General features: G+C 37.0%; 1 protein-coding gene across 4 annotated transcripts; it reads left to right on the top strand.

Annotated features, from left to right (window-relative positions):
• The first annotated feature begins 389 nt into the window (after positions 1–389).
• Positions 390–17233, top strand: LRIF1 (ligand dependent nuclear receptor interacting factor 1). 4 transcript variants are annotated; one of them, XM_021922067.2, is made up of 4 exons: positions 390–833; positions 11669–13161; positions 14302–14574; positions 16014–17233. In XM_021922067.2, the coding sequence occupies exons 2-4, from the start codon at positions 11674–11676 to the stop codon at positions 16452–16454; spliced, it is 2202 nt and encodes a 733-aa protein (XP_021777759.1). In that variant the 5' UTR covers positions 390–833; positions 11669–11673; the 3' UTR covers positions 16455–17233. The 4 variants fall into 4 exon arrangements, with proteins under 4 accessions (XP_021777759.1, XP_009213330.1, XP_003892417.1 ...); XM_009215066.4 differs by having other exon boundaries at positions 11661–13161; positions 16017–17233; XM_003892368.5 differs by having other exon boundaries at positions 11661–13161.
• The last annotated feature ends 4430 nt before the right edge of the window (positions 17234–21663 follow it).

Genomic DNA, 21663 nt, shown 5'->3' with positions numbered 1-21663 from the left:
CAACAAAAATCGCTGGACACAGGCAGGCGTTTGAAGTTTTCTCAAGCCACAAGTGCATGATTCCAAAAAAGCCCGCCGATGTCTTTTAATGCACTGACGGGAGAGAAAAACAAACTAGCGGCGAGCACAGAAGCAGAAAATTTAAGATTGACCCCGGAAACATTTTATTTTGCGTAGGTGTCGGGAGCGCTTTCTTTTGCGATTTGTTCCTTGATCCGGAAGAAAAGATAGCAAATATCACTTGCCATTGGATTGAATCATAAGGGTTGGGCTTTAGCGAGCCAGTCACCTTGGCAAACGGACGTGACGACCCCGGAAGACGCCCGACCGAGCTTTTCTCCAGCTACCGGCTTCAGTGGGCGGGGCAGCAGCGCCGGTCTGACGCAGTCTTCAGCACTGACCAGGCCCCGTTGGGGGCGGTGCCACCAAGGCCACGCCCCCTGCGCCTGCTCCGGCGGGGTCTGGAGCGTTGTCGTAGGCTCTGGGGGCGGAGACGCACGCCGATTCTCTCTGAGCGTAGGGCTGAGGGCGCAGTCCACCGCCAGGAGCCTTCCGGTTTCTGGGTGGCTGCGCGACCTCGCTCCGAAGCTTGGGGATACACCCTCTGGAGAGCCCGCTGTCGCCCTCCGTTAAGGTCGAACCCCTCACAGTTGCTGCGGGCAACTGCAGCCCAACATTCCCTCGCTTTGGTTCTCGCCCCATTGAGAAACTCGGCCCCACGCTTCCCACTTTCTTGGCTGAGGTGTCCCCTTTCTCCCCACTAAAATGTCAAATAACCTACGGAGGGTCTTCCTGAAACCCGCAGAGGAAAATTCAGGCAGCGCCTCGCGTTGGTAAGTACCGGTTTCGAATCCTTCCCACGCCTGCCCCCCTGTCCGTCTTTGGGATGTGGAGTCGGCCGTCGTTTCCGGACGCTGTGTAGTTTGAGAGGAGTTGGAGCCCGCAGAGTGCGCCACTCAGGCGGGAAGCGCTCGTCACCAGGGCGCTTAAAGCCCATAGAGCGCCTTCCTCTGGGAAATGTAAAACCTCTTTAGAGCCAGACACAGCCCCTCCCCGGCTCCGCGGGACTCCAGCGTCTCAAGTTTAATAGGCGGACGGAGTAGATCTCCACGGGAGATGAAAACCAAGATGGCCGACGCTCTTATGTGACTCAAACCTTCTGGAAGATTCTCACGCACACGCAGAAACGCAGCAGTCATCTCGGATTAGGAAGTGCAGCCCTGGTGGCGCTGGAACTTCAGTGAAAATAGTTACATTTTAATAGTGAGACAGAAAGGGTGTGTGATTGAAGAAAAATGGCTTTAGAACAAGGAGATTAAATATTTAAAATTTCAAGTAATAGCTTTATGTGAAGAGAGAGAAGTAAGAATGGAGAAATCCTCGTGTAAAGTCAATCCTTTTGAACAGCGTTTTGGGTTGTAATGAAGTGCCGTTTCATTGGCTATTTATATTTGGCATGAGGAGAGTCCAGTATTTCTAAGGAAGATATTCTCGTAAAGTTAGAAAATAGATGATCAGTATTTTAGTTTAGTTTTGTTTTTTTAATTGTATTAAGAGGAAATGAATCGGAAACAGAATGTCAGCTAAAGCAGAATGTTTTCACTTGTACTCTCACATGGTTAGTAGATTAAGTGATGAGGAAAAAATAGGGTCTGCAGACTCTAATAAGAAAATGAAGAACTAAGATGCAAAACTGGCCGAAGAGGATTTTCGTTTGAAGAAAATCAGGCTACCTGGGGTTAATCTCAACTTTGCTAGTTAGCATTTGTGAGGCCAGGTACCTGTTTCCAGTCTGTAAATACTAGCACTTAGAAATATTTTAAATATTAGGAGAATGAAATAATGTAAAATACGTCATGTGGGAAAATAGTAAAGCACAATTTAAATGTTAGCTGTTACTATTATAAGCATACAACTTTAATTCTGCACAGATTTTAGCCCAGGAAGTAGTTTTGTTTAATTACAAATAGAAAACTTGATTGCAATAAAGACCGAAAGTAATGTTTGTTCCTTAAAAGCAGTATTATAAAAGGAAATGGTCACTAATAGTAATGAGCCAAAATTCTATTGAAGAACTGTCAAGAAAGAAGCATTGTATTTCAAATCATAAAGAGCCATTTTGGTATACTTGTGTGTTTTTTTCTTTTCTTTCTTTTTTTTTTTAATTTTGTGGTGGAAGTTTCGGGGAAGGGGCAGAGAGTGCCCTGTGTAGATATTAAAAAGTAGAATTACTTTTTAATGATTAATTTCTGCTGCCTTATTTTAGTACCTGAATAATGACTTCTGACTTAGCTTAATTTATAGAAAATTTGTTTTACGATTGCATTTTTAAATACAAAAAGTAAGATAAACAACTGTGTGTGTGTGTGTGTGTGTGTGTGTACCCTTAACTCTGTTATCCAATTTCTAATCCTTTTGGGGATTTGGAGATTTTTAAATTACAATTACATTCGTAAGTCATTTTGAGTTCATTAACTCATTGATTTATACGTCGTTTTTATTATCGTTGAATGTATTTATTTAAATCATTGCGGTTTTACATCATATATTTGGGACATTTACCAGATGACTTTCAGAAGCTTCGACATTTACTTTGGTTAATGGTTGCATATTTGATTCCATTCTGTTTTTAAGTAACAAAACATCCAAATATAATTTTGTAAATAATATTAACATCAGCCCTTTTAGTTTATTGGAAGCTTAGTTTTCTTATTTTTCTGGTAACATGTTTGATGGTACTAAATATTTATTTTTATAACTTAAGTGACTATGATTTTCTTCTTATTTGTAGCTTAATTTTTTCCTAAGTTACCGCTTACTAAAAATTTTTCAGTGGCATAATACAGAATTGTATATGGTTATATATTGTTTGAAGTATCTCTAATTCATCATAATTCAGCATAAAATGTAAAACCCAAATTTAATCTTAGAGTACAAAGGAAAAATCTGGAAGATATTTGTGATACTATGCATTTAATTTATGTTGATTTGGGTTTTATTATCAAAGAACAAAGTAGGAGTCAGAATGCTGTAGTGGAAAGAACCTTTTAAGTCATAGAGACTTGGGTTCATATCCTAGCTTACCACTTACTATCAATACAGTTTAAACATTTGATGACAAAACATTCATTTAGTACCTACTATGTATGTGGTAGACTGTGCTAAATGGGAAGACTGATTAAATAAAAGCATATGGGCTGTTTCCAGGGAAAACCTTACAGTCATGGTGGAGGAGGAGGAAGATAGAGTTGATGTAGTAAAGGAAAAGAGTAGAGGAAGGGAGTTGGAGGAAAGATTCCAAGAACAGCTGAGTTGGGAAACATTAAGTATCAGCTATTCAGTTAAAGATGAATGCAGGATATACGTATGCAGAGAATTGGTAAATAAAGGACCTGTATGGTTTATGACTGATACTTGTTGCTTGATTCTGTACAAGTAGGATGGATAGATAGCTCTTAAGAGTTCTGTTTGCCCTGCTAAGAAAATTAGACTTCATCTATTGGAAATTGTTCAGAGTATTTTAAGAAAAAGACTGACATTGGTGTGCATTTTAGATAACTGCTGGCAGTGTGGATTTGAGGGTGAGTGATCTACATATAAGGATCCTATTTCAGTTGTCTTTTCAGAAATTCTGAGGGCCTGAACTAGCTGATGCAGTACCATAGGGGTTGAATTCAAAGAAATATAGAAGGGAAAACAGACCGACTTTGTTAATGAATCGGCAGGAAGAAAGGCGGATCAGTTATGATGCCAGTTTTCTGGATGGATATTGGTAAATTAACTGAGATGAGGCACACATCAAAAAAGCAGTCAGATATTTGGATATGAAACTCAGGCTGAGTCAGAGCTGAGACTAGAGATTTGGGAAGCATCACGTTAGAGGTACTATAATGAAAGCCTGTGGTTATATATCCTACAATAATAAGAATTAAGACATCATGTGATTGACCATTGGCAGCTATCTTCCCATAACCATTTGTATCCAAACAGAGAGATAAACTTAAGTGTTCTCAGCAGGGGGTTTGGTTTGATTGGCATGATGATGCTTCATTGTCAGTTCAGTATGCATTTTGTTGTGTACAGTGTTTTATTATCTTTTGTGATTTGAGTGTGTCTGTGTGTGTGTGTGTGAGGGAGAGACAGACACGTACTATACAGTCTAAATGAAATCTGTCATTAATCTCTCAGTTTATACCTTTGAATTTTTTGGACCCTGTTATCATGGGGGTATGCTAAAGTAAATACAGAAAGTAGATAAGCTTTCTCAAGGGGAGTGTGTAATTCTAAGTAAGTTATTAAATATTTCTAAATCTCCATTTTCTCAAGTATAAAATGGGAATGGCAGTTCATAACTTGCTTGACTGTTTATTAGGATTAGAGTTAGTAACAACTGTTATATCTATCATGTACGCAATACATGGTACATATTATTGGATAGATAACCATATTATGTACTTACATATATTATGTTCTGTATGTACATAATATTATGTCATAGATAATAAGATGGAAAAGGATTTCCTAGCAGTTGAAAAAAATGTATTTTGTAAAAATATCTATAAAATGTTCATCAGCCTTTAACATTTTTATTAGTCTATTTCTTTTTTTTTTTTTTTTTGAGACGGAGTCTCTTTATATGGCCCAGGCTGGAGTGCAGTGGCGCGATCTTGGCTCACTGCAAGTTCCGCCTCCCGGGTTCCCGTCATTCTCCTGCCTCAGCCTCCCGAGTAGCTGGGACTACAGGCTTCCGCCACCTCGCCCGGCTAGTTTTTTGTATTTTTTAGTAGAGACAGGGTTTCACCGTGTTAGCCAGGATGGTCTGGATCTCCTGATCTCGTGATCCGCCCGCCTCGGCCTCCCAAAGTGCTGGGATTACAGGCTTGAGCCACTGCTGCCGGCCTATTAGTCTATTTCTAATATGTGAATGCCTCATATCAATATTAGAATAGTAAAAAATGTCAGAAGTTATATAACATTACCAATATGTTTAATGTGCCTTTTTATTAAATTTCTCATTACTTTTTTTTTTTTTTTTTTGAGATGGAGTCTTGCTCTGTCGCCAGGCTGGAGTGCAGTGCGCGATCTGGGCTCACTGCAACCTCCACCTCCCAGGTTCAAGTGATTCTCCTGCCTCAGCCTCCCAAGTACCTGGGACTACAGGCATGTGCCACCACACCTAGCTAATTTTTGTATTTTTAGTAGAGACGGGGTTTCACCATGTTGGCCAGGATGGTCTCCATCTCTAGACCTCGTGATCCGCCCGCCTGGGCCTCCTAAGGTGCTGGGATTGCAGGCATGAGCCACCACACCCCGCCAAATTTCTCATTACATTTTTAAAAGACCTTACCTTACCTTATTCTCAGAGACCAACTGCATATTTTAATGGAAGATGACTAGTATGTTAACAGGCAGTCATTTTATTTACTTCTCCTAGTAAGCTTTATTTTCCCCTATTTAACAAACGAAGAAACAGATTCAAAGAGGTTAAGTAAATTTTCTAGTCAACTTGTAATTATAAGAACCAGAATTAGAAGCCCATAATCTTTCTAGTATGTTCCTCTTTTCTCTTTTAAAGTGTTAAACTGTATTATTTTTCAAATGTAGTTTCTCAGTTTGAACACCAGCTGGTTTAAAGTAATTACCTTAAAGTAATTAGGTGACCAAACTAGCAAATGGGATGCAGAATCTGGTTCTACTTTTAGTTCTGACATTAATCTGCAGAATATGATCTTTCAGAAAACAGAATCTTTGTAGGGTTTTAATTATTTAATCTCTTCAATGGAAGGCTCTTAGATAAGAAAAACTGTATATTGATAGAAGGAGTACATGTTTCATGGTGAGTTATTACTTCTTAGCATTCTGCATTTCAGATTAATTTTTAGAACTCATTACATTTTGTTGCCAAGAAATCAAGGACTTTTAAAAAAATTATAGCTCATAGGATTCAATTCAGCTAACATTATTGTGTGCAATTTCCAGTTTCTGGATTAGATGTAGAGTATATCGATATGAATAGTATAATCTACCCTGCAGGAATTTATGGTTTGTAGTAGATTATGTGAATCTCACTGATAACACTGACATGAAAGAAGCTTAATTTTTCTTCCTTTTTCTTTTTATCTTTTGGAGGAGAAATAGAGGAAAAGAGAGGGAAAAATGTAGTGATCAGATTGGAAAATAGCTCATACGATATAGTTTTTTTATAAAGCAGAAATACAGAGGTCATATAAAATACTATGCTTGGTATTGGAAGGATAATTGCAAAATAAATTATAAAGCCTCTCACCTTAAGGAGTTTCAATCTTATTGAATGAAACAATACTCATTTTTAAAAATTAGCTAACAGATTAAAGTCAATAAAGAAAGCATTATATAATTTCCAACATTAGCGGCATGAATGAGATAGCATTCGGAATTCCAAGTTGGAAAAAATTAAACTGGAGTGACTGGCAGATATTTTATGAAAAAGATAGAATTGGAAACTAATTTTATATTGTTGGAGAAGAAAAATAATAATACTTTGAGTAAATAGTGTAATGTACATGGCATATTTCAGAATAGCAAAGAGATCTCTCTGGTAAGAGCAGAGGTTTCACATTGAGAAGTTGTGGGTGGTATTGTTGTAGAGTTTGGTTGGAGCTAGATTGTAGATGATTTTTGTGTCCAGCTGAATTGGCAATGATGAATACTAAAACTTTGAACAGGAGGTAACAGGATGAAAACAATTTTAATCTACCTGAGATACATAATATTCAATAGTGGCTGCAATCAGAAAAACTAAACATCAGCAAAATACTGTAGGGATGAGAATGATGAGTGCTAGACACATCTGATCTCATGTAGATGGTGGAAGTCACAATGATGAAGAAAGAAAAGATGGATGAAATGAGTTAAAAAGAAAACCTTATAGACTTGATGATTCAGTATGCATCTATTAAATGTTTACCTTTTGTAATCACATGTGCAAAGTTCTGTGGATGAATTTAAATAAAAATGATGATAAAGACAAATCAGCAATGACTAGGTGATTTAAAACCTATATGATGTGAAAAATACTGGTGCTGCCGTATGATTGAATGGTAGGAGAGACTACTAGTTTTCAGTAGAGTAATTTTGACTTCCTGGGTTTAAAGTGATAGTATTAAAATGTTTGGTAAGACATCACAAATCCAGAACTGATGTCAATTCCAGTAGGGGACAGGAATAAAAGGATATAACTATGGGAGTCATTATTCCAAAGAAGATAGTTGAAAATAGTTGAAGCCATGAGAATTGTTGCAGTCTTTAAGGAAGAATGTCTTGAAGGAGAAAAACAGGATCAAGAATTGTACTTTGTGGTTTGTGGAATAGTTACAGGAGAATGCTAAGAATGCAGAAAATGAGTAAGGGAACATTAAGAAAGTCAAGAGAAACAGAAATTGTACACAGTGGAAACCATGATAGGAAAGAGGATCAATATGAAGGGATAATTAGTTGCAACAGAGAGTACCTAGGGAATGAAGATAAAGACATATTTAACTGTGAGAACATATGTGGTAATCTTTGAGAATGAAGTTTTAGTAGAATAATAGGAAAGAAAATAGACTACAGAAGAAAGTAGGCTTCAAGATAACTTTCTGGCATATCACTTAATTGCGACTTGTTAACACCATCTACCAACTTCCTGTCACTGAACTTGGCACTTAGTTCACCATCTTCCCTGTAATCCTATGTGATTTCAGTATCCATATGGATAATCTCTTTGTCACCTCGTCTTTATTACAGAGATCTTTTCCCCCAGTGATCTTATTCTCTGTTCTGCTGCACCTACTTTTGTAGTCCTTATTCTTAGATGAAATTGCTGCATCTACAAAATTGTTACACGCATCCGGTTTTCTAAATGCCAGTTCCTGTATTTCTAGCTGACTTGTTTAACTGTTCCTACTTTAACTGTTAACTTTATCTGGCCCTAAAGACCAATAATCCCTTTATTTTATCCCTATACTTTAGCCTTTTATTCTCTCATTTTCTTCCTATCCAGTTTAGATTCTGTGTTTCATTTTAATAACTCTTATCAATACTTTAAATTCTTTTGCTCTTCTTTGATTTTTGTTGCACCTTCCTAATGCCACCCCAACCCTGGATGAACTCGATATGCTTTCTCTTTATCTGTGCTTGGTGTGACAAGGAAAGCCTCGAGTACAGATTAGTACCACTATAAATTCATAACCACTAGCTGTCTCCCCATGCCATCAATACATCCTGGCAACTCTAATATCTTCTGTGGTCAGTTTACTCCCTCACGAAGACTGTTTCAGATCTTTGATTCTCCTCAAATCTTTTCCATATTTTTGCTCTTACTTTTAGCAGATGATGTCATGTGATTTTTCATAAAGAAAATAAAACCCTTTAAATGAGAATTACCTCAGCCTTCTAACCCCAAAATTGTATGCTTACTTGAAAATGCACCTAACCTCTCCTCCAGTGTTCCAATGGAGGGAGATAGGACTCCAGCTCTCTTTAAGGTTCAGTCCTTCCACCTGTCTCTCTGGTTTCCATTTCCTACCTCCTTCTCATTGTGTATCCCTTTTGTTCCTTTATCACCAGTTTCTTCCCTTAACTGGCTCACTTGAGTATTTACATTTGTTCTGGTTTATCTAACCTTAAACAAAGAAAAAGGAAAGATCCCTTCTTTGATACCATTTATTCCTGTAACTTCCTGCCAGTCTTTCTCTTCCCCTTGACAGTCAAAGTTTAGAAAGAGTTGTCTACTTCCTTTCTTCATATCCACTCCTCAGCAACTTATTTCCCCTACCACACTGCTCTTACTAAAGCCATCAGTGATCTTCACAGCACTATTTCAGGTGTGCATTTTTAATCCTCATCCTATTTGGCATCTCAGAAACTTTTAGTATAATTGCCCAATTTTCTTAAAATCCTCTCTTCCTTTGGCTTACCATTGCATCAGAAGCAATGGTTTTCTTCCTACAACTCTAAGAATAATGGAAAGCCACTGCAATGTTTTAAGCAGGGAAAGATCAGTTTTAGTGTGCTGAGTAAATTGAAAAGTAGAAGATACGATTGAAGAAAAAAATCAGTCATGAAGCTATTGTAGTATTCTAAGCCAGAGATGATGTTTGCTTGGAGTAGAGTGGTAACAGTTGATTTAGAGAGAATTGAACAGATCAAAGGAAATTTAGGAGACAATATCAACAGGATTTTGTGATCACTGAGTATAGAGAATAAGAAAGGAGCATTTACCTATTCTGACTTAAGGCATCTAAGGTAGATGAGATGCTATTTAGCAAAGAAAACCCTGCAGAAGATGGAATTTGGGGGATTAGGATGGGAAGAGATCTGGCCATGTTGAATTTTAGGAATGTTTGAGATTCTGAATGAAAATGTTAAAAGGGAATTTGGATGTATAAGCCTACATTTCAAAGAAGCCACAGATAGAAATATTGAAATTGTTGACATGTAAGCGATAATTTAATTGAAGTTATGAATTGAGAAGAAAGCATCTAAGGAAAGAGTACAGAATAGGAAGAGAAGGATTCTTTCTAAGCTTTGGTAAACTCCCAACATTTGAAAGTCAATTCAAAAGTATGAGTCGGCAAAAAGACTGAGGAGCCACTACAGAGGCTACTGTTACTCTTTTGATTTTTAAAAATCAATTAAAATATAAGAATCCAAAAAAACAGAGTGGGCCAGATTAGGCCCAGAGGCTACAGCTTACTGATCGTTTTTTCCTAATGAACCTGGTGCTTAAATTATAACAGACACTTGGTAACTTTTTGTGTAATGACTTAATATTGAATATGTCCTTATCCAGGTCAAATGTGCTTTTCTTGTGGTGCAGGGAGGTAATAAAGGTAGATTTTTCCTCTTAAAGCCCTGAAAGCAAGAATTCATCCTTTTCTTAGGGGTTATTCTCTTTAGAAGTTAACTTTTAATTTATTAAAAGTCAGTGTATGACCAGCCTGGGCAACATAGCGAAACTTTGCCTCTATAAAAAATACAAAAATTAGCTGGGTTTGGTGGCGTGCATCTGTAGTCTCAGCTACTTGAGAAGCTGAGGTAGAAGGATGGTTTGAGCCCAGGGGGCAGAGATTGCAGTGAGCCAAGATTGTATACCTACACTCCAGTCTGGATGACAGAGCCGGGCCCTGTCTCAACAACAACAACAACAAAAGGTCAATGTAATATTTTGACCCACTCTCAAGTGTCCAAAAGACAGTTTTACATTTTTGTAAGGATATAATAATGTTATTCGTGCTGCAAAAAGGTAAACCAACATTTCTACGGATACATAGAATTTTGGGTATTAATTTTTATTAATACCTGAGAGTTTTAAAAACATAACCTTTATACTTTTGAGAATCCTAATTATTATCATTATTATTTGCCCTTGAACTTTTTTATTTATTTGATCTTAGTTATCTAAGACCATGCTAGGTCTATGGGATATGGACACTGCACTCATATTGCTAGAATTTAACATGAGAGACAGTCTATAGACAAACGTGTTAATATATGATGACAATCTATGATATACACCATGAAGGAAGCTAACAAGCATGATGTTATAGATTAATTATGAAGGAAGGACAAGGATAAAATGGTCAGAAAATGTATCTCTTGAGAAATATCATTTATGCCAAGACTTGAGCTATGTGAAGAGTTGAGTTGGGTGAGGAGTACCTAGGTAGAGTGATAGTATGTGTGATGGCCCTGAATCCCATGAAAGCTCAATATTTCCCAGGAGCTGAAAGATGTTTTAGATATAAATAAGGTAAGGTATCTACATTCAAGTAATCTCCAAATAACTAATTATGCAAACAGAGATTAGTATATATTGACTTTTCTTAAAATTAGACAATCTGTACTAAGAAATAATTCAAGGCATGGGGGGTCAGAATTGATTCAGTTAAAAAAAATGATTTCCAGTCTTTTCCACATTGATTGAAAATCATTCAGCTGAAATTGCAGTGGTATTATATGTATGGGTTGATAGGTGATTGACAATTGACTAATATAAATAATTGCTATACCAAGGACTATTTAGTGGTAAACCTTAAATATGCTGAAACAGTAATCAGAAGAAAATGATTCCTACATAAATAGTTCAGTGAAGTCTATACTACAAAAATGTGGCAAACTAAGGTAACACCATGAGAGATAGCTTAGGCAAAAGAAGAATGGCTGGCAGAACTTGTGAGTTATTGAAGGAAGAAGACAGAACAGATTGAGGGGGAAAAGATTGAGAGAAATGGAATAAGAATAAAGGGAGAGGGAATGAGAATCTTCAGTGAGAGTAGAGGAGGAGGACAAGAGGAAAGAATTCAGGGAAAGGGAGAAGGGAAGATGCTAATATTTTTAAGAGGAGCTTACTTTAGTAGCATAATTTTATATAGGGCAAAACCTTAGAAATGTCTACTTTTAGTCTTAGGAATAAATGTTGTTATCTCATACCCATTGCCTAATATAAGAAGCTGACTATAGCATTATCTCTTCTACTTCAAAATACTTGTTTTGCAGTCTTTCACTTTAAAAACTCAAAATGGAAGATTATATACTTTATATTTTAATATTTAAAAATAATATTTACAAATATATATTTTAAAATAAAATGTATATACCATGTAGTATGTTTGTATTTATTTACTCAATGTTCTTTTAAGTGTTTCAGGCTGCATGTACCAAGTAGTTCAGACGATTGGCTCGGATGGAAAAAATCTTCTGCAATTACTTCCAATTCCTAAGTCTTCTGGAAATCTTATACCACTAGTTCAATCTTCAGTCATGTCTGATGCTTTGAAAGGGAATACAGGAAAACCAGTTCAAGTTACTTTTCAGACTCAGATTTCCAGCTCTTCCACAAGCGCATCTGTTCAATTGCCCATTTTTCAGCCAGCCAGTTCTTCAAACTATTTTCTTACAAGAACAGTAGATACATCAGAAAAAGGTAGAGTTACTTCTGTGGGAACTGGAAATTTTTCTTCATCAGTTTCTAAAGTTCAGAGTCATGGTGTGAAAATTGATGGACTCACCATGCAAACATTTGCTGTTCCTCCCTCAACACAAAAAGACTCATCTTTTATTGTAGTTAATACCCAGAGTCTTCCAGTGACTGTGAAGTCTCCAGTTTTGCCTTCTGGGCATCATTTACAGATTCCAGCCCATGCTGAAGTGAAATCTGTACCAGCGTCATCATTGCCTCCTTCAGTGCAGCAAAAAATACTTGCAACTGCCACCACCAGTACCTCAGGAATGGTTGAGGCCTCCCAAATGCCAACTGTTATTTATGTATCTCCTGTAAATACAGTGAAAAATGTAGTTACCAAGAACTTTCAAAACATTTACCCAAAACCTGTTACAGAAATAGCAAAGCCAGTAATACTAAATACCACACAAATTCCAAAGAATGTTGCTACAGAGACACAATTGAAAGGTGGTCAGCATTCTCAAGCAGCTCCAGTGAAATGGATTTTCCAAGATAATCTACAACCTTTTACGCCATCTCTTGTTCCTGTTAAGTCTTCAAATAATGTGGCTTCAAAGATTTTAAAAACTTTCGTAGATAGGAAAAATTTGGGAGATAATACTATAAATATGCCATCATTGAGTACCATCGATCGTAGTGGGACACAATCCAAAAATATGCCTATTAAAGATAATGCTTTGGTTATGTTTAATGGGAAAGTCTATCTGTTGGCTAAAAAGGGGACAGATGTTCTGCCATCACAAATTGACAAACAGAATTCTGTTTCTCCTGATACTCCAGTAAGAAAAGACACGTTACAGATAGTGAGTTCAAGTCCAGTCACAGAAATATCCAGAGAGGTTGTAAATATTGTTTTGGCTAAAAGTAAATCTTCCCAGATGGAGACAAAATCACTTTCCAATACCCAGCTTGCTTCCATGGCCAATCTAAGGGCAGAGAAGAATAAAGTGGAGAAACCATCTCCTTCTACCACAAATCCACATATGAACCAATTCAGTAACTACTTAAAACAGAGTAAGACTTTATTCACAAATCCAATCTTTCCAGATGGATTTAGTACAGGACACAATGCCCCCAGAAAAGGAAGTATCCTCCAGAGCATAGAGAAAATAAGTTCCTCTGTTGATGCAACAACTGTTACTTCACAACAGTGTGTTTTCAGAGACCAAGAACCAAAGGTAATTTTCCCATGTCAGGGTGCTCTTTTTATATATCTATATAGAAAAGTTTGTTTTCTTAATTCTCAAAGTTATCTATGATACGTCTTTCCCCCACTGCCAACCCTATCACACACAGACTGTACACATATGAGTATTTAATTTCAAAACTTCCATCTGAGCAAATTTGAGGAGGAGTACAATTGGGTACAATCTTGTACAAAGGAGTACAATCTTTCTCTTGAATCACTTGGCATGCCAAATCTTTAAAACAAAAAAATCACAGAGCAAAAAAGTTTAGAAGAGTTGGGGAAGGATAATGTGAATTCAAAGCTTAGTGAAAATGTGTGAGTATATGTATATACATACATGTATGTATGTATGTTCATATATAATAGCCTTTTTAGTATATGAGGAGATCAGTATGCATGTAAAAGAGTTGGTTTCGGGGTTTTGTGGGGTTTTTTTTGTGGTGGTGGTATACCATGGAAAAGGTGAGACAGGGCTAATCAATACCTTTCAGTAATTTGTGGAAATAAGATTTTATCAGCATATTTGATGAGTTTATTTATTTTTTGGTAGACAAATTTCATTTTTCTTTTTATTAGCTCTTTGTGACTCCTCAGCCAGTTACCAAACATGCCCACATAGTTACCTTTATGTTCGACTTAAGGTTTGTCTGTCTGTGTGCTTACTAGATATTTGTACCCACCTTTTCCTTGCTTACTTGGAGGTCTACTCAATAATGTCAGCATTTCTCCCCTTCAGAATTCATTGAACTCCAGAGATGTAAGGAGGTAAATTCTGATTGTTAAATACAAGATTGATTAAAGCCATGTGTGACTTTCCAGAAGACTACAATTTCTAAATAATGTCATATATGTTATTTTAATGTTGTCATTAGTCTGTATTCTCATTTCAGTTGTTTTAGAGTTGACTACTTATTACCTTTCTAGTTCAACAAATTAATTGAGAAATTGTAGGAGGGGAATGTTTTATTCAGTTTTTTGAGTGTGGGTGGTAAGGCAAGGATAATACAAACCAATCATAAAGCATGATGTGTTCTTTTATGTAAGATGAAATAATCACTTATTGCTTGTTTAATAAAGTAACTTGAATAATTAGCAGTATTGTTTGTGTGTTTTCTTTTCCTAATTCCAGAACCATAATGAGATGGCATCAACATCAGATAAAGGTGCCCAAGGAAGAAATGACAAGAAAGATTCCCACGGAAGAAGTAATAAGGCATCACATCTGAAGAGTGATGCTGAATTTAAAAAGATATTTGGCCTTACTAAAGATTTGAGAGTGTGCCTTACTCGAATTCCTGACCGTTTGACCTCTGGAGAAGGTTTTGATTCCTTTAGCAGTTTGGTAAACAGTGGCACTTACAAAGAGACAGAGTTTATGGTGAAGGAAGGAGAGAGAAAACAGGTAGGTAATACATTTTAATGTGCTCTTCATAGGTACTACAAATGATACATGAATATTAATTTTCTTGATTTGGTTTTAACCCTTGTGCATTAGTATAAATGACGGCTGTTACTGGTTTTGCAAATACATAGTACCAAAACGATATTTAAAACAACCCGGCCCCAGCACTTTGAGAGGCTGAGGCAGGTGGATCACCTGAGGTCAGGAGTATAAGAGCAGCCTGACCAACGTGGTGAAACCCCGTCTCTACTAAAAATATAAAAATTAGCTGGGCATGGTGGCGGGTGCCTGTAATCCCAGCTACTCAAGAGGCTGAGGCAGGAGAATCGCTTGAACCCGGAAGGCGGAGGTTGCAGTGAGCTGAGATCGCATCATTGCACTCCAGGCCAGGCGACAGGGCAAGACTCCATCTCAAAAAAAAAGAACCAGGCCGGGCGCCGTGGCTCATGCCTGTAATCCCAGCACTTTGGGAGGCCGAGGTGGGCAGATCACGAGGTCAAGAGATCGAGACCACCCTGGCCAACATGGTGAAACCCCATCTGTACTAAAAATACAAAAAATAGCTGGACGAGGTAGCGCACGCCTGTAGTCTCAACTACTCGCGAAGCTGAGGGCAGGAGAATCGCTTGAACCTGAAAGGCGGAGGTTGCAGTGAACTGAGATGGTGTCACTGCACTCCAGTCTGGCAACAGAAGGAAACTCCCGTCTCCAAAAAAAAAAAAAATTTACATGTTTTTATATATATATATACACACACACACACACACGCACAGGTAAAAATGCATCCCAGTTAAAGATGTGTTTTAATTGTTTTTATTCACCAGCGACATTTTTTTTTCCATTGTGTTACAAGAAAATGGCCATAGCTTTTTAACTAGTCATTCTACTTTGAGAACGCTTATATAAATGAAATAATTCAAATGTAGTGGAAGCATGCATATGTTCTTAATACTAACCTTTTAAGCAACTCATATAGCTAATAATGATGAAATGTCTATAACTTTGTCTACTGTTATAGTTTGACTTATGAATATGTCATTATCATGTAATATTCTGAAATTTAGATCAGAGACTAGTAAACCTTTTCTAATGAAAATCCTCCACATGTGCCTGCTGTGCAAAGGAACGGAAAAAAACTAAATCACTTGTATATCTCAGGCAGTTTACAAGTGCTATTTATTTCTATGGTAGGTCAGTATGGCTTCTAATACTTGAGCAAGAAAATGTGAATTAGGCAATTTCTTCTTACTGAATGTGATTAAGACATTTTGGTATATACAGTGGGAAATATTTCTTTCTTGCTGTAGTTGTCTTCCATAAATTTTGTTAATTGTAATAGCTAAATATTTGTTTCTGCAGACGTTGTTAAACTTGATAGTGCCCCGTGCATTTAGCAATAACATTTTGTTTTTGTTTTGGAATGTTATTTGATATTGCAGCAGAATTTTGATACGAAAAGAAAAGCAAAAACTATTAAGAAGATGGATCACATAAAGAAGAGAAAAACAGAGAATGCTTATAACACAATCATAAATGGGGAAGCTAATGTCAACAGTTCCCAACCTCTAAGCAGTATTTTACCAACTTCAGATGTGTCACAACATAACATTCTCACGAGTCACAGCAAAACCAGACAAGAAAAGAGAACTGAGATAGAATACTATACCTATGAGAGGCAAGAGAAAGGCACATTGAATTCAGATGCAGCTTATGAACAAAGTCATTTCTTCAATAAAAATTATACCGAGGATATTTTCCCAGTGACACCACCAGAGTTAGAAGAAACCATTCGAGATGAAAAAATAAGAAGACTTAAGCAGGTGCTGAGAGAGAAAGAAGCAGCTCTTGAAGAAATGCGTAAGAAGATGCACCAAAAATAAAATCTCCTGTACTTAAAGACTTCAATGAAATAGCTGTTTTTTAAAATATACTTCCACATTAATAAGTTAATTGTAGATGTGTTCTGAAAGTGTCTTTGAATATGAAACTTGTTTTTTCATCAGTTAATTATATAACTTTATTTAAGGAATACAGAAAAGGTTGATTCACATATAACTTGTGAATAATTTACATGGGGTATCTATACCTTTGTCTTAGATACCTTTTTTTTGAAGGATAAATTTTATATTTTTCTATTATTTTAACTAGAATTCTGCAAGTTTGAATATTTGGGCAGGGTTTTTCTTATTGTTTGTATCTTTACCTAAATTGCTCAGGCATTATTACAGCAGTAGATAATGACTGTGTATTACTGAAATTTTACAATCCAAGAGAGGAAATCAGCTCCAAAGTTAGCTTTTCCAATGGATTTGTATATGTACTTGCTTGATCTCTTTACCCTTAAAATGATGATACCTTGTATTCACCATTTTTTTTTTAATGCCATGAATATGTATTATGGCAACATTATTTAAACATTGAAACATTTCTCAAGAATGAGCAACATTTGTTTTGTAACTTTACAATGTAATTTTATATAATCCAAAGTGTATTTTAGAATTCTGGCTATTTGATGTTTTGTTTGCTTATAGTGATGTGTTGTTCCCAGGCAAATGCTCCTTTTTTTTTTTTTGAATATGTACATATGTTACTGAGATTGTGTAAAAAGTAGATCCTGAACAGTTGTCACGTTTAACATTTCTTAAACTGTAAAAGTATATTTTCTCTGTCTGGTTAATCTTTAATTTGGGAAGGTTTGGGAATGGTGTAGGCATAGGGATTAAGAGATGGGGAGTTAGCTGAACGTGGTGTGTGTTTGTAGTCCCAGCTGCCCAGGAGTCTGAGGAGGGGGAGAATTGCTTGAGCCTAGGAGTTTGAGGCCAGTCTGGGCAGCACAGCGAGACTCTGTCTCTTAGAGAGAGAGAGGAGGAGGAGAATAAGGTTAATAAAAAATGATCAGGTCAGGCGTAGTGTCTCACACCTGTAATCCCAGCACTTTGGGAAGCCGAGGCGGACGGATCATCTGAGGTCAGGAGTTTGAGACAAGCCTGGCCAACATGGCGAAACCCTATGTCTGCTAAAAACACAAATATTGGTCGGGCACAGTGGCGGGCACCTGTAATCCTAACCACTCAGGAGGCTGAGGCAGGAGAATCACTTGAACCCGGGAGGTGGAGGTTGCAGTGAGCAAAGATTGTGCCACCACTGCACTACAGCCCGGACGACAGAGCCAGCCAAAAAAAAAAAAAAAAAAAAAAAAATCTCTGGAAGTAAAAGAGGTTAAATAAAAAAAAAAAACTGTGCAATGGCAACAAAAGAGAATAGTAAATCAGAAAGTACCATAAAGAAGTGAAACAAATACATACATCAGCTAGATTTTGCTGCTTTTTATTTTATTAACAGCTGTTTTGTGATATAATTCATGTACTGTAAAATCCAGCTTTTTAAAGTATACAGTTCACTGGTTTTTATTATGTTTACAGAGTTGTACAACCATCAACACTATAATTTTAGAACATTTTCAAAATGTTCAAAACATCCCCAAACCAACCTTATACCCATTAGCAGTCATTCCCCATCACCTCTCCATCTGCCATAGGCAAGCACTAAAAAGCGTTCTGTCTTTATGGAATTGCCTGTTGTGAACATTTCATATAAATGGAATCATACAATATGTTTTTCTTTGTGATAGGTGTTTTTTACTTCGTCTAATGTTTTCTAGATTTATCCATGTTGTAGCATTTATCAGCACTTCATTATTTATTGCTGAATAATATTCCATCATGGATATACCACACTTTATCCATTCATTTGTTATGAACATTTGGATTGTTTCCACTTTTGGCAGCTACAAATAATGTTGCTGTGTATATTTGTGTACAAGGTTTTTTAGTATATGTTTTCAGTTCTCTTGGGTATATACCTAGGACTGTAATTGCTGGGTCATACCATAACTGTGTTTATGTTTTGAGGAACTGCTAAACTATTTCAGTCATGTTTTACTGTCCCCACACCACATAAACATATTGTCAAGGTCACCAGTGACTTCCATATTACTAGATTCGGTAGTCAATTGTCAGTCTTCTTGATTTATCAGCAGAATGTAATTTGATGAATCATCACTTCTTTTGAAAAATGTTTAGTATCTGTCATAGAAACAGTGCAAATGTATTGTAGAAAATTAGAAAATATAGGCCAGGTGCAGTGGCTCACACCTGTAATCCCAGCACTTTGGGAAGCCGAGGCGGGCGGATCACCTGAGGTAAGGAGTTTGAGACCAGTCTGACCAACATTGGCGAAACCCTGTCTCTACTAAAAATAGAAAGATTAACTGGGCATGGTTGTGCATGCCTGTAATCTTGGCTACTGGGAAGACTGGGGCAGGAGAATTGCTTGGACCCGGGAGGTGGAGGTTGCAGTGAGCGGAGATGGTGCCACTGCACTCCAGCCTGGGCAACAGAGTGAGACTCTGTCTGAAAGAAAGGAAGAAAGAGAGAGAGGGAGGGAGGGGAAAGAGGAAAGGAAGAAGAAGGAAAGGAGGGAGGGAAGGGCAAGCAAAATACTAAAAATTGAAAATACAGCAAGCAAAATATTAAAAATTAGAACTTCATACTCCCATCCAAAGTTGACAACTAATACCCTATATATCCTTTCTGATCATTCTGTGTGTCTCATATATACATATATTTTTTACCAAAATGAAGTCCTTATACTATTCTGAATCCTGCTTCTAAAGTCAAGAATTGGCCTGGCATGACTCTTACCTGTAATCCTTACACTTTGGAAGTCTGAGGTGGGAGGATCACTTGAGGCCAGGAGTTGAAGACCAGGCTGGGCAATGGCAGGATATCCCATCTCTGCCAAAAATTTAGCCAGATGTGGTGGCATGTGACTATAGTCCCAGCTACTTGGGAGGCTGAGGTGGGAAGATCACTTGAGCCTAGTGGGTCAAGGCTGCAGTGAACTGTGATCATGCCACTGCATTCCAGCCTGGTTGACAGAGTGAGACCATATCTTAAAAAAAACCAAAAAACAAAAAAAAAACCATCTTCAGCTTTTCCTTTCAGTGTTTTCATCTCTAATACTAAAGCTAAATTTACCAATTTGGCCTCAAAATATCCTTTACCACTGGTTTTTCTAAAGCAGTATTAAATCTAGGTCTATGTGTCTTATCTAGCTATTATACCCTGTAGAGCTTTTAAGTGAGCAGTTTTGTTTTTAAAATTTTTAATGACATTGATTTAGAGACCAGCTATTTGTCCTGACTCCTTTTTTCCTTGATATACTTTCATTTCACTTCTGAAAGACCATACTTCTGCCTCATTGACTACTCATTCTCAGTCTCCTTGCTGATCCCTTCCTTCTCCCTAATCTCTTTACACTAAAACACATGAGAGCTTAGTCCACGGTTTGCCTCTTTGCTTATACTCAGTCTCTTGGTGATCTCATCTAGTTTCATGGTTTTAAGTAATATCAATGTGCTGCCAACTTGCAGTTTTTATCTTTATTTCCGGGCTCTCTTGAATTCCAGCTGCCTATTTAATATCTCTATTGGATGTCTAAATAGACATCTGAAACTTATGTTCAAGACAGAAATCTTGCTCTTCCCTCAAACTAGCTTCACCCACAGGTTTTCTCATTTTAGCTGATGACAACCCCATCCTACCAGTTGCTCAGGCCAAAATCTTGAAGTCATGCTTTACTCCTTGATCTCACACCTCACACCCAATACAAATTTTGTTGATTCTACTTTCAAAATACCCCAAATATGACCACTTTTTATCATCAGTGCTATCATCAGCCCTGAATTGGATTATTGGTAGCCTCATAAGTTACCTTTCTTATTCCACTTTTGTGCCCCTACTTTCATCTCAGTACAACAGCCAGAGTGATTCTTTTAAAAGATAACCTAGGCCATTCCCCATTACCCTTCAATGAGATTCAAGGTGAGCAAATTGTATTAAGCACAGCTCTTAAAATTTCTGTAGTATGCTATTGTAGCCCTCTTATCTTTAGGTAAAGAGGTTGAAAATTTTGCCTCAAAAATGATAGTTGAACTGAGATCTGAAGAAAAAGCAGGAGTTAAATAAGAAAAGGGATGGATTAAATAACTTTCCCAGGAGGGGAAACAGCAAACTTAAAGGTTCTAAAGCACAAGAGAGCATGGAATATATGAAGAACCAAAAGAAGGCCAGATATCTAGACATCTAGAAGGTCTAGCTAAGTACTTAGGGAGATACTATAAACAGAAAAGAAAAAATTGTGGCCCCCCCTTTTTTTTTTAAAAAAAAAATGATTTTAGTTAAAGACTGGAAGAAGAAATTAAATTAGTTATGTTTATAAATACTTGGAATAGTACCTGACACACAGTAATCATCTTATCAGTGTTTGGTTAAATAAATTCAACTAATACCATCCTAATAAATATATTGCATCTATCTTTTTTTGACTTTTAAATTTAGCCTCCTTTTTTATTTTTCTGCTCCTTATTAAAGCTTTGCTGCTCATGAAAGTCATCAAACACCTGTATTTCTTCTGATGTTGTATTTCTTGATACTGAAATGTGGCTTGAATACTTTACATTATTCTCCATAATTTGTCCAATGCTGCTGGTCTCTAACTTAACCTTATTCTGAAATTCAGTCAAATTAGAGTTTTATCTTTTCTGCAAGAGCATTCTAAAGCTGCTGTTGGCAAGGTCTCCAATAACTATCATATCGCTAAATCTAATGGTCAATTCTTAGTCTCTTACTTGACCTGTCAGTAGCATTTGACACTTTTGATCATTTTGTCTTCATTGCAATTTGTTCTTCACTCTGCTTCAGGGACATAATAATCTTTTGTTTTCCTCATACCTCGTTGACTGCTTCTTCTTAGTCTCTTTGGCTAGTTCTTACCCTTCTCCATGATCTCTTAATGTTGGAGTCATTTAGAGCTCGATCTTTTTATGTCTCTTATTTTACATCTATATGATCTCACCTAGTTCTCATGAATCAAAATACCATCTATATTCAGGAACTCCTCTTTGGACTCCAAAATTATATATATAATTGCCTTCTTGACATTTCTACTTGGAAGTCTAATGGGCATCTCAAAATCAACACAGGCCAAAATCAGCTTCTGGATATTACCCACACAAAATTTGCCTCA

Source organism: Papio anubis, chromosome 1 (assembly GCF_008728515.1).
Source record: "Papio anubis isolate 15944 chromosome 1, Panubis1.0, whole genome shotgun sequence".
In the NCBI taxonomy this organism is placed as follows: domain Eukaryota; kingdom Metazoa; phylum Chordata; class Mammalia; order Primates; family Cercopithecidae; genus Papio; species Papio anubis.
The sequence above is the reverse complement of the archived record's forward strand: the minus strand, read 5'-3'. Positions and strand labels throughout refer to the sequence as shown.